Here is a 12,590-nt window from a genome sequence, read left to right as displayed (position 1 = left end):
GGAGCGAAAGAAAGGAGAGAAGAAAGGAGACAAGAGGAGAGGAAGGAAGGAAAGGAAGCAAGAGGAGAGGAGGGGAGGAAAGGAGACAAGAGGAGAGGAAGGAAGGAAAGGAGGCACGAGGAGAGGAGGAGAGAAAAGGAGACAAGAGGAGAGGAAGAAAGGAAAGGAAGCAAGAGGAGAGGAAGGAAGGGGAGGAGGCAAGAGGAGAGGAAGAAAGGAAAGGAAGCAAGAGGAGAGGAAGGAAGGGGAAGAGGCAAGAGGAGAGGAGGGGAGGAAAGGAGACAAGAAAGGAGACAAGAAAGGAGACAAGAGGAGAGGAAGGAAGGAAAGGAGGCACGAGGAGAGGAGGAGAGAAAAGGAGACAAGAGGAGAGGAAGAAAGGAAAGGAAGCAAGAGGAGAGGAAGGAAGGGGAGGAGGCAAGAGGAGAGGAAGAAAGGAAAGGAAGCAAGAGGAGAGGAAGGAAGGGGAAGAGGCAAGAGGAGAGGAGGGGAGGAAAGGAGACAAGAAAGGAGACAAGAAAGGAGACAAGAGGAGAGGAAGGAAGGAAAGGAGGCACGAGGAGAGGAGGAGAGAAAAGGAGACAAGAGGAGAGGAAGAAAGGAAAGGAAGCAAGAGGAGAGGAAGGAAGGGGAGGAGGCAAGAGGAGAGGAAGAAAGGAAAGGAAGCAAGAGGAGAGGAAGGAAGGGGAAGAGGCAAGAGGAGAGGAGGGGAGGAAAGGAGACAAGAAAGGAGACAAGAAAGGAGACAAGAGGAGAGGAAGGAAGGAAAGGAGGCACGAGGAGAGGAGGAGAGAAAAGGAGACAAGAGGAGAGGAAGAAAGGAAAGGAAGCAAGAGGAGAGGAAGGAAGGGGAGGAGGCAAGAGGAGAGGAAGAAAGGAAAGGAAGCAAGAGGAGAGGAAGGAAGGGGAAGAGGCAAGAGGAGAGGAGGGGAGGAAAGGAGACAAGAAAGGAGACAAGAAAGGAGACAAGAGGAGAGGAAGGAAGGAAAGGAGGCACGAGGAGAGGAGGAGAGAAAAGGAGACAAGAGGAGAGGAAGAAAGGAAAGGAAGCAAGAGGAGAGGAAGGAAGGGGAGGAGGCAAGAGGAGAGGAAGAAAGGAAAGGAAGCAAGAGGAGAGGAAGGAAGGGGAAGAGGCAAGAGGAGAGGAGGGGAGGAAAGGAGACAAGAAAGGAGACAAGAAAGGAGACAAGAGGAGAGGAAGGAAGGAAAGGAGGCAAGCGGAGAGGAGGGGAGGAAAGGAGATAAGAGGAGAGGAAGGAAGGAAAGGAAGCAAGAGGAGAGGAAGGAAGGGGTGGAGGCAAGAGGAGAGGAAGAAAGGAAAGGAAGCAAGAGGAGAGGAAGGAAGGGGAGGAGGCAAGAGGAGAGGAAGAAAGGAAAGGAAGCAAGAGGAGAGGAGGGGAGGAAAGGAGATAAGAAAGGAGACAAGAGAAGAAGAAGGAAGGAAAGGAGGGGAGGATGGGAGATAAGAAAGGAGGCAAGAGGAGAGGAAGGAGGGGAGGAGGCAAGAGGAGAGGAGGGGAGGAAAGGAGATAAGAAAGAAGACAAGAGGAGAGGAAGGAAGGAAAGGAGACAAGAGGAGAGGAAGGAAGGGGAGGAGGCAAGAGAAGAGGAGGGGAGGAAAGGAGACAAGAAAGGAGGCAAGAGGAGAGGAGGCGATGAAAGGAGAAATAATTATTTATCTTCAATAGTAGAAAATAAACAAATCAATAAAGAGAAGAGATATTTTTCTAAAATGACACTAAATCAGATGAATTATTGATCAGACTTGCGATGGCGCAAATCATGGCGAAGGCGGCGAATGTTCCAGCGAGTCCCTGACCGCTCATTATGGGAGTCGTATACAAAGCCGGCAGCAGCCCAGCCATCCCAAACAAACTCCCCTGCAGCACTGCCCCAAAGGCTGTAAAGAAACAAACAAACAAACAAACAAACATCAAACAGACTGCCCTGCAGCACCGCCCCGAAGGCTGTAAACAAACAAAAAAACAAACATCAAACAGACTGCCCTGCAGAACCGCCCCGAAGGCTGTAAACAAACAAACATCAAACAGACTGCCCTGCAGCACCACCCCAAAGGCTGTAAACAAACAAGCAAACAAACATAAACTAACTGCCCTGCAGTACCACCCCGAAGGCTGTAAACAAACAAGCAAACAAACAAACATCAAACAGACTGCCCTGCATCACCGCGCCGAAGGCTGTAAACAAATAAACAAACAAACATAAACTAACTGCCCTGCAGCACCGCCCCAAAGGCTGTAAACAAACAAGCAAACAAACAAACAAACATCAAACTAACTACCCTGCAGCACTGCCCCAAAGGCTTTAAACGAACAAACAAACAAACATCAAACAGACTGCCCTGCAGCACCGCCCTGAAGGCTGTAAAAAAACAAACAAACAAACAAACAAACATCAAACTAACTACCCTGCAGCACCGCCCCGAAGGCTTTAAACAAACAAACAAAACAAACATCAAACAGACTGCCCTGCAGCACCGCCCTGAAGGCTGTAAACAAACAAACAAACAAACAAACAAACAAACATCAAACTAACTACCCTGCAGCACTGCCCCGAAGGCTTTAAACAAACAAACAAACAAACATCTGACTGCCCTGCAGCACCTCCCCGAAGGCTGTAAACAAAAAAAAACAAACAAACAAACAGACTGCCCTGCAGCACCTCCCCGAAGGCTGTAAACAAACAAGCAAACAAGCATCAAACTAACTGCCCTGCAGCACCGCCCCGAAGGCTGTAAACAAACAAGCAAACAAGCATCAAACTAACTGCCCTGCAGCTCCGCCCCGAAGGCTGTAAACAAACAAGCAAACAAACAAACAAACATCAAACAGACTGCCCTGCAGCACCGCCCCGAAGGCTGTAAACAAACAAGCAAACAAGCATCAAACTAACTGCCCTGCAGCTCCGCCCCGAAGGCTGTAAACAAACAAGCAAACAAGCATCAAACTAACTGCCCTGCAGCTCCGCCCCGAAGGCTGTAAACAAACAAGCAAACAAGCATCAAACTAACTGCCCTGCAGCTCCGCCCCGAAGGCTGTAAACAAACAAGCAAACAAGCATCAAACTAACTGCCCTGCAGCTCCGCCCCGAAGGCTGTAAACAAACAAGCAAACAAGCATCAAACTAACTGCCCTGCAGCTTCGCCCCGAAGGCTGTAAACAAACAAGCAAACAAACAAACAAACATCAAACAGACTACCCTGCAGCACTGCCCCGAAGGCTTTAAACAAACAAACAAAGAAACATCAGACTACCCTGCAGAACCGCCCTGAAGGCTGTAAACAAACAAACAAACAAACAAACATCAAACTAACTACCCTGCAGCACAGCCCCGAAGGCTTTAAACAAACAAACAAACAAACAAACATCAAACAGACTGCCCTGTAGCACCGCCCTGAAGGCTGTAAACAAACAAACAAACAAACATCTGACTGCCCTGCAGCACCTCCCCAAAGGCTGTAAACAAACAAACAAACAAACAAACATCAAACTAACTGCCCTGCAGCTCCGCCCCGAAGGCTGTAAACAAAAAAACAAACAAACAGACTGCCCTGCAGCACCACCCCGAAGGCTGTAAACAAACAAACAAACATCAAACAGACTGCCCTGCAGCACCACCCCAAAGGCTGTAAACAAACAAACAAACAAACAAACATCAAACTAACTGCCCTGCAGCTCCGCCCCGAAGGCTGTAAACAAACAAGCATCAAACAGACTGCCCTGCAGCACTGCCCTGAAGGCTGTAAACAAACAAACAAACATCAAACTAACTACCCTGCAGCACTGCCCCGAAGGCTTTAAACAAACAAACAAACAAACAAACAAACAGACTGCCCTGCAGCACCGCCCTGAAGGCTGTAAACAAACCAACAAACATCAAACAGACTGCCCTGCAGCACCTCCCCGAAGGCTGTAAACAAACAAACAAACAAACATCTGACTGCCCTGCAGCACCTCCCCAAAGGCTGTAAACAAACAAACAAACAAACATCAAACAGACTGCCCTGCAGCACCGCCCCGAAGGCTGTAAACAAACAAACATCAAACTGACTGCCCTGCAGCACCGCCCCGAAGGCTGTAAACAAACAAGCAAACATCAAACAGACTGCCCTGCAGCACCGCCCCGAAGGCTGTAAACAAACAAACAAACATCAAACAGACTGCCCTGCAGCACCACCCCGAAGGCTGTAAACAAACAAACAAACATCAAACAGACTGCCCTGCAGCACCGCCCCGAAGGCTGTAAACAAACAAACAAACATCAAACAGACTGCCCTGCAGCACCGCCCCGAAGGCTGTAAACAAACAAACAAACATCAAACAGACTGCCCTGCAGCACCTCCCCGAAGGCTGTAAACAAACAAACAAACATCAAACAGACTGCCCTGCAGCACCGCCCCGAAGGCTGTAAACAAACAAACATCAAACAGACTGCCCTGCAGCACCGCCCCGAAGGCTGTAAACAAACAAACAAACATCAAACAGACTGCCCTGCAGCACCACCCCGAAGGCTGTAAACAAACAAACAGACTCACAGTTGATGATGACGATCTTCACCATGGTAACGGAGAAGAATGGCAGCGGCTCCAGAGGAACTTTGACGAGGACGGCGGTGACCATGAAGACGGACATGATGACGAGCAGACTGCCCATCACACGGAGGCGCTGAGAAACACTGACACAGGAAGGAGCGTTTCAGAACCGAGACCAGATAAAGTCCGAACTGGACCAGACAGTTCAGACAGCAGCAGGAATCACAGAGGAGGAATAAAATTAAGAAGAAGAAACTCCTGTTGTTTACAAATAAACTTTATAATTTATGTTATTTATTTATGAAATAAAATCTGTCATATTTTTTTAGGGGCCGCTGGAAACCTTGGTCCTAGAAAGCCAGCAGAAAGTCTGATCTTCTTGAGTCTGCTCAGTTAGAAAACCATGAGGACCTGAAAAGTCCTCTGGGTGTGTCCTGAAGGGCCCAGGACCGGTACTCTTTCTGTTGGAGGACTCTTCTTTGTTGGTGTTGCTGTGTTGTAGTACTCACAGTGAGTGCAGGAAGGAGTTGAGGCAAGTGCACAGGAGCAGCGGCAGCATGGCGCACAGCGTCATCACGTTGTTGAATTTGGCCTCCAGAACGCTCCGATGCTCACCTGCTGCCTCCGTCTGATTGGCTGAAGAATGACTCATTGAGGAGTCCTTCAGACGGCTGGTGAAGTACTGGAGACAGACAGACAGAACCATGGTGTTATTATATTTAGAAGCCCATTAGCCCCTTAAATTGTTTTTTTTGTATTTTTACTGTAAACAAAAGTTACATTTTCTCTCCTTTAAAGTAAAAGCTGGTTCAGAGCAGATGGTGTGTGGATGAACAACAGACAGGAAGTGATGTCATACCATGGTAGCAGTCATGAAGAAGTTCCAGGGCAGCAGCGTCCCCAAACCGAGCGTGAAGAAGATCAGCCAGACGCCAAAATACCTGCAGGAGACATTTTTTTTTTAAATTACTGTCTTCACTAGTTTAAGTTTGGTTATTGTTTATTTCTCTAACGTCCAACAGAATAACATCCTGCAGCACTGATTATGGCTTCTGAATGATTTCTCAAATTATCTGCACAGTGAAAATATTTTAAATAGTTTTTGAGTCACTTGTCTCTCGGTGAGCTGGCGGCCATTTTCAACTGATGGACTGAAAACTTGAAGACCTGATGGACTGAAGACCCGATTGACTGAAGACCCGATTGACTGAAGACCCGATGGACTGAAGACCCAATTGACTGAAGACCTTATTGACTGAAGACCTGATGGACTGAAGACCCGATTGACTGAAGACCTGATTGACTGAAGACCTGATGGACTGAAGAGGTCCTGTGAGAAAAAGAGGGTGACGAAGACAAAGAGTTTCTGAGCAGCTGAAAGAAATGAAAACACACCTGAGCAAATAACTGTAAAACTTCAAGCAACAGACTATTGAATACTTTACTGCCACTACTATTCCACTATGAAACAGGCAGAGTTGGAGGCTGATCATTGTCAGTTTCCCTGGTGAAAGTCACTGAGGTAGTCAAACAACTCCACAGTAGCAAAGGCTCGGGGGTTGAAGAGATCCGTCCAGAAATGCTGAAAGCTTTGGATGTGGAGGGGATGTCTCGGATGACACGCCTCTTTAACATTGCGTGGAAGTCAGGAACAGATCCGAAGGAGTGGCAGACCGAGTTGTGGTTCGCCTATTTACAAAGGGGGACCAGAGAGTGCTTGCCAATTGACCCTTCACGAAGCCTTGCCCCTCTTAGCTAGTGTAAGTCCGATACGTTATCTGACCTGTCGGACCTATCACAGTGCTGCCACTGTCCATAGCTGCTCTCCTTGGAGATATATTGTCTAAGTTTTGGAAAAATGAAAGAGTGATTTCAGAAAGAAGCAGACATAAAGGTTTGGATTATACATTTGAAGGTTTTATTCAGGCTGTCAAACTGACTCAATCTTGCTAGTTTGGTGCCGATCGGACTTGTTTTGGAGGAGGTAATTAAAACAGGTTTTTCAGTTTCATGAATTCATGAATTTTTCAGTTCATGAATTTGCTAAAAAAAAAAATGTCTGGGCGGAAATGGGAGTGGCCTATACCACGAGATTCGGCTGGATCCCCCGAATGCATGGATATAAGGTTTTTGATATGCGCTTTTGTATGGGGGAGTTCCAAGCCCAAACTCAATTATCTTGCTTATAGCGGAAGAATAAAAACAAAAACGAGAACGAATACAATAGGGTTCCCAGCTCCACTGGTACTGGGAACCGCAATGCCTTGCATTCACTGGTTCCCAGCCCCACTCGGGCCTGTTGGACAGGTAGGATGAAAACCATTATAAGGCAGTACCAGAGATCCCCACCCAGTGCCTCAGTCTGTCCACCATGATGTTGTGATCAGTGGTGTCAAAAGTAGCGCTAAGGTCCAGGAGTACAAGGACTGAGCACATGCCTTCATCAACAGACATTAAAAGGTCATTGGTGACTTTAAGCAGGGCAGTCTCAGTGCTGTGGTACTTCCTAAAACCAGACTGAAATCAAATATTTTGTTTTTTTCCAGTACAGTGAGCAGCTGTTTGGACACAATTCTTTCTCTAATCTTTGCAATAAAAGGCAGTTTTGAAATTGGTATAAAATCTAAACCAGGTCTTTTTAAAAGTGGGTTCACGCAAGCCGTTTTAAAATAATCAGGGACACAACCAGTAGATAGGGAGCTGTTGAAAACAGAGATCAAATGGGGCCCAACAGAATCTATTACTTTCAGTAAAAACTTTGTAAAAACTGGTTAAAACTCTCTTGTTCCTGGTGAGGAACCTCTGAGTAAGAGGCCACGGGGGTAATAGAGGCTCTGATTGACACCACCTTATTGGTAAAATAAGATAAAAACAATTCACAGCTATCATTACTTCCAGCTGAGGCACAAGGAGGGGTTGGGTTTACCAGCTGATTCACAGTCTTAAACAGAAACCTGGAATTGTGTTTATGTGTAGTAATGAGTTCAGAAAAATAGTGTGTTCTCGCATCCTTAACCATGTTATTGTAGTTTAATAATAATTCCTTCATACTGAGGTAATAAACTTTGAAACTGGATTTTTTCCATCTGCGCTCTGCTTTCCTGCGAATGCTGTCGTTTCTCCAGGGCTGCCCACCAGCTGTAGACTTAGGTCTAACCTTTAGAGGAGCAATAATATTTAGACAAGCAAATATGATTGAAAAGGTCAGCCAGATCATTGGTGTGAGAATCACACAGGTGTCTGCTTTGGCTCTGAAACAATGTGCAAAACTTTGAAAGCCTTTGTGCGAGTAAATGAGGAACTTGGTGAGTAAGTGGTGATTCACAGTTTAAAACTACACATTTGTGGCCAGATAAAGTCATATCCAGTAATTCCACAGAGGAAATGCTGACACCCAGGGTAAAAACCAAGTGTATGAGCACAGTTATGTGTTTGCCCATAGACATGTTGTTTAAAGTTAAAAGAAGTGGCAGAATTTAAAAAGTCAGTTGAATGAACATTGGTGGGATCATCAATATGAATATTAAAATCGCCACAAAGAACAGCTCTGTAATAGTTTATAACAAGACTAGATAAAAGTTCAGGAAGTTCTGATAAGAATCCTTTAGGCAGTTTAGGGGGTGATAAATTATAGCAAATATGGTTGGTTTTCATCCACGCATTTAAACATTTAATAGAGGACAAGACTAGCAGCAGCCAGGACAGGCTCTGCTTTCATGAACAGTTTACATCTGATCGGGCCATGGATTTGGTCCGAAGCTGTCTGTGCATGGAAGCGAGGAAAGGATATTCAGAAGCCACACAACTGTTCAAAAAACATTTTGGTGATAAAATGAAATTTGCGAATGCTTATCTGGATAAGGAAGTCGCTTAATGCACATGCCTTATATCTGAGGGAATGTTGCAAGGCCATGCAGGATTTGGACTACATGGATGAACTTGATATGACATCTACCTTGACATGTACAATACATGTCAAGGTAGATGTCATATCCTCCAAGCTCCTGTACAAGCTCAGAGAAAGATGGCGGACTACAGCCTATGAGGGATTCCAGAGAACAAACACACAAGCTAGACTTAAACATCTGGTTGAGTTCATGGAGACCCAGTTTAAAATCTTATTCCATCCAGTGTTTGGTCACATTAAAGCGGCAACTTCCAATCAAAGACCAATTTCAAAATAATCAAAATAAAGAAACTTCTAATTTGAAGAGGCTCTTTAAAGGGGCAGTAGCTCTGTGACCACTACGACAACAGCCACAGAACACAGTCAAGATGCTACTAGGATGATGAATGGCCCGCTCAACTCTTGTTCTGCAATGGAGCCAACTGGAACAACTAAAGTGACAGTAAATCACATTTCATTGGATAATCTGGAGGATCTGCTAGTCAGGCAGTACAGCCAGGACTTTTCTGAAAAGGAATATCAATGATATTATGACTTAGCTTTACCTTTCCAGGATGAAGATGTAGTTTTGCAACATCCATGCATACATTAAACCTTGCCAAGAAATTCAGGAGCGATGGTTATGTGTGGTATACACCTCATCATGGGGTTTACCACAAACAGAAGATGGAATTGAGAGTTGTGTTTGACTGCTCCTCATCATACAAAGGGTCCCGATTTGACTAACCTCCTTCTAGGTGTCCTGCTTAGGCTCCGTCAGGAACATATTGCAATAATGGCAGACATTGAAGCGATGTACTACCAAGCGAAGGTACATAAAGACCATCTGGACTTCCTCAGATTCTGGGGTGGCCAAAAGCGGATGTTACTAAGCCACTGGAAGTGTTCAGGATGAAGGTTCACTTCTTTGGTGATGTGTCATCCCCAAGTATTGCTAATTTTGCTGTGCAGCAGGAAAAGACAACTCAGACAAATACAGCATGAATGCGCTCGATGTGGACGACTGTCTCAAGTCAGTGGCTTCCAAGAAGCAAGTGATCAAACTCACCGAGGATCTCAGGAAGGATGCGCCCATGGGGTTTTACTCTGACCAAATGGGTGAGCAACATCCAGAAAGTCCTGAAAGTCACAGAGGCAAATTAGTGAAACTACTTGAGCTGGACAGAGAGAAACCACCTCTTGAACGAGCATTAGGTATCCAATGAAACATCCAGAGGGACGCCTTTACCTTCAAATACAGAGCTCCAACCAGACGCACAAGCCTTTCCATCGTCAGTTCCATCTATGAACCCTTGGGTTTCCTTTCTCCCTTTATCCTCAAAGCCAAACAAATCCTACGGAACCTCTGCATTGAAAAATGTGGATGGGATGAAATCATCTTAGAAGAACTATCAAGGCCCTGGCAAAGATGGATTACAGAGCTAAAACTGCGGAGCAGATGTCAGTAGAGGCATGTATGTAAAAAAAAGACAATCCGGCAAGTGATGCCTCAGGTGGATTACACATCCGGGATTCCACCAGAGGGTTAAACGGCCCTGACTTCCTGTTAAAAAGGGAAACTGAATGGCCTGACATACCAGAGAATCTTGGCCATATACCTCCAACTGACCCAGAGGAAAAAAGGAACATCACTGCAAATTGCTTGAACATGAACAATGCCTCTAGCAACCTAACTGACAACTATTCTGCAGAGAAGAGTGCAGAGAGCTGTGGGTTGGCTGCCGAAACTGAAAAAACTCCTGCTGCTTCGACTTGGGAAGACACAAGCTCATGTGACCACTCGAAATCGACACATGGACAACAAGGGCATGGTTAAACCGTGGAGGATTTAAATGAGGCAGAGAAGTCAAGCATTTGCTAACAGCACTACTTCAGCTCAGAACTTTTAAAGAAAGGCAAGTCAGTTAAAGCAGACAGCTCTTTACGCACACTGGATCTAATGGTTGATTAGGACATCCTACGAGTTGGAAGACGGATGTGTAAATCAGCACTGCCAGTGAGCTTGAAAAACACGATTATCTTTCCCAGAGACTCACATGTATCCAAAGTGATCTTGCGTAACATTCATCAGCAGGTTGGGCACTCGGGAAGGAACCACATGCTCCCAAGGTTTGGGAAAAAGAAAATGGCCGACGGATCAGGTGGCACCAGATCTCATGTGGGCACTGATTATTTTGGACCCGTAGAGTTTAAAGGATGCTGGGGAAATGTATTATTTCCATGTCTGGTGTGTCGAGATGTCCACCTGGAAATGGCGAGCACTCCAGATCCAAACTCCTGCACCAACGCCATACAAAGGTTTCTATGTTGGAGAGGGCCACTATTAACCACCCGAACAGACTGTGGTACCAAATATGTGGGTGCACAAAAAGGCTCGGATCAAGCTCGATCACCAAAGGATTCAGGATGCACTGCTGACTAATCGAGGCAAATGGTTGGTCAACCCTCCATTTGCAGCACACTTTGGAGGAGGGGTGTTGATGGCGCAGTGATTCAACTCCCCACTGTGACCCATCCACCAATATGTCCCTGATGAAGACACGTCACCCCTGGTTGCTCCAGAGGTGTACGACCTCTGACATATATAGCAGCTGTAAGTCACTTTGGATAAAAGCGTCAGCTGAATGAAGAAATGTAATGTGTGGGAAAGACTCATCAGGCTAGAGGAAAAGGTACTCTTTTCTGTCATGAGGCAGCAAACCATGGCTACAGACGGCTCTGCATGACGTTGAAACCATTTTCAATGATTGGCCAATCACTACTGTGTCTGCTGACCCAAATGATCTAGAACCCCTAACACCAAACCACCTTCTGCAGCTGAAGGTTAAACCTCTATTGGCACCAGGACTCTTTAGCAAAGATGACCTCCACATGGAAGAGACGGAAACAGGTGCAATATACTGCAGACCTGGGGTCTCCTTTATGGAACTGTATCACACTGGCGCTTAGCGTTTGGCTCCATAAGAACATGTGAGAACAACATGAAGCTCTCGCTGAAAACAGCATCAGTTTAAATGTGATTCGTCTCCTGTTCGCCTCATTTAGGAGAATAAACTGCTGCATGAAAGTATTAATTAATCTGATTCCTGGTGAAACTGTCCAACATATGTGAGGCTCTTTTGCAGAAACAGAATCTCTGTTTGTGTTTCTGATCCTGAATCTGGATCTTTTTGGCTGCAAATGATCTTTAACGATGTTTATTGGCCACTTCAGGGAAAATCAGTCAATCAGCTGTTGACTGAGTTTATTCAGAAAGGCTTTAAGCCGTTAATGCTCAGAGGAAATATTTGGATTTATTTGACACAGCAGTAGGCCTCTTCATTTCAAACAGTTTCATCCTTCTGCCATGTGAGGTGGCGTTTCTCTTCTCTCTTCTTTGTGCGTACGCATGGGTCAGAGTTTACTTCCAGGACACACATTCTCCCGTCAGCTCTGCTTTTTTAGAGATCACAACCTTTGCTTAGGAAGTGGCGTCCGCACCGTTTCCAGCCCTGTTTTGGACGTACGCAGCGTTTAGAAATGAGACCCCTGTGTTGGAAATGATGGACTGAAGAATATCTGTCACTCATGCAGCAACAGAGGAAACTAAGCTTAAAGAAATCTGACACTTACTCCCTGACCAATGCGCACTCATTAAACACACATGCTCCTTTTCACATCCTGACATCCACGGACTCTTGAGCTCTACGTCACACCCACACTATTTCATGTGGCTCGTGGTTATGAGATGTATATATGAAAAACTAGTCCATGCATTTGTTACTTCTAGGCTGGATTACTGCAATTCCTTATTATCAGGCTGCTCGAAAAAGTCCATTAAGACTCTTCAGCTGATCCAGAATGCTGCAGCACGTGTTCTGACAGGAACCAGGAAAAGAGATCATATTTCTCCTGTTTTAGCTTCTTTGCATTGGCTTCCAGTAAAATCCAGAATAGAATTTAAAATCATTCTTCTTACCTACAAAGCTCTTAATGGTCAGGCACCATCTTATCTTAAAGAGCTCATAGTACCTTACTACCCCACCAGAGCACTGCGCTCCCAGAATGCAGGGTTACTTGTGGTTCCTAGAGTCTCCAAAAGTAGACTAGGAGCCAGAGCGTTCAGCTATCAAGCTCCTCTCCTGTGGAACC

At 45.6% G+C, this 12,590-nt stretch overlaps 1 protein-coding gene across 3 annotated transcripts in view; it reads right to left on the bottom strand.

The window, feature by feature from the left end:
* The window catches only part of LOC123969722 (equilibrative nucleoside transporter 1-like), a 22,958-nt gene that overhangs the window by 6,491 nt on the left and 3,877 nt on the right, over positions 1-12,590 (bottom strand). For 2 of the 3 annotated variants that reach the window (XM_046047349.1, XM_046047350.1), the window contains exons 2-6: positions 5,664-5,882; positions 5,412-5,493; positions 5,062-5,234; positions 4,556-4,695; positions 1,766-1,900 (exon numbers count right to left, since the gene is read on the bottom strand). In XM_046047349.1, coding sequence (XP_045903305.1) covers positions 1,766-1,900; positions 4,556-4,695; positions 5,062-5,234; positions 5,412-5,493; positions 5,664-5,689 — 556 coding nt within the window. In that variant the 5' untranslated portion in view covers positions 5,690-5,882. The remainder of the gene's footprint in view (positions 1-1,765; positions 1,901-4,555; positions 4,696-5,061; positions 5,235-5,411; positions 5,494-5,663; positions 5,883-12,590) is intronic. The other variant, XM_046047351.1, reaches the window with a different exon arrangement.

This window comes from Micropterus dolomieu, linkage group LG04 (genome assembly GCF_021292245.1).
Source record: "Micropterus dolomieu isolate WLL.071019.BEF.003 ecotype Adirondacks linkage group LG04, ASM2129224v1, whole genome shotgun sequence".
Lineage (NCBI taxonomy): Eukaryota > Metazoa > Chordata > Actinopteri > Centrarchiformes > Centrarchidae > Micropterus > Micropterus dolomieu.
The sequence above is the reverse complement of the archived record's forward strand: the minus strand, read 5'-3'. Positions and strand labels throughout refer to the sequence as shown.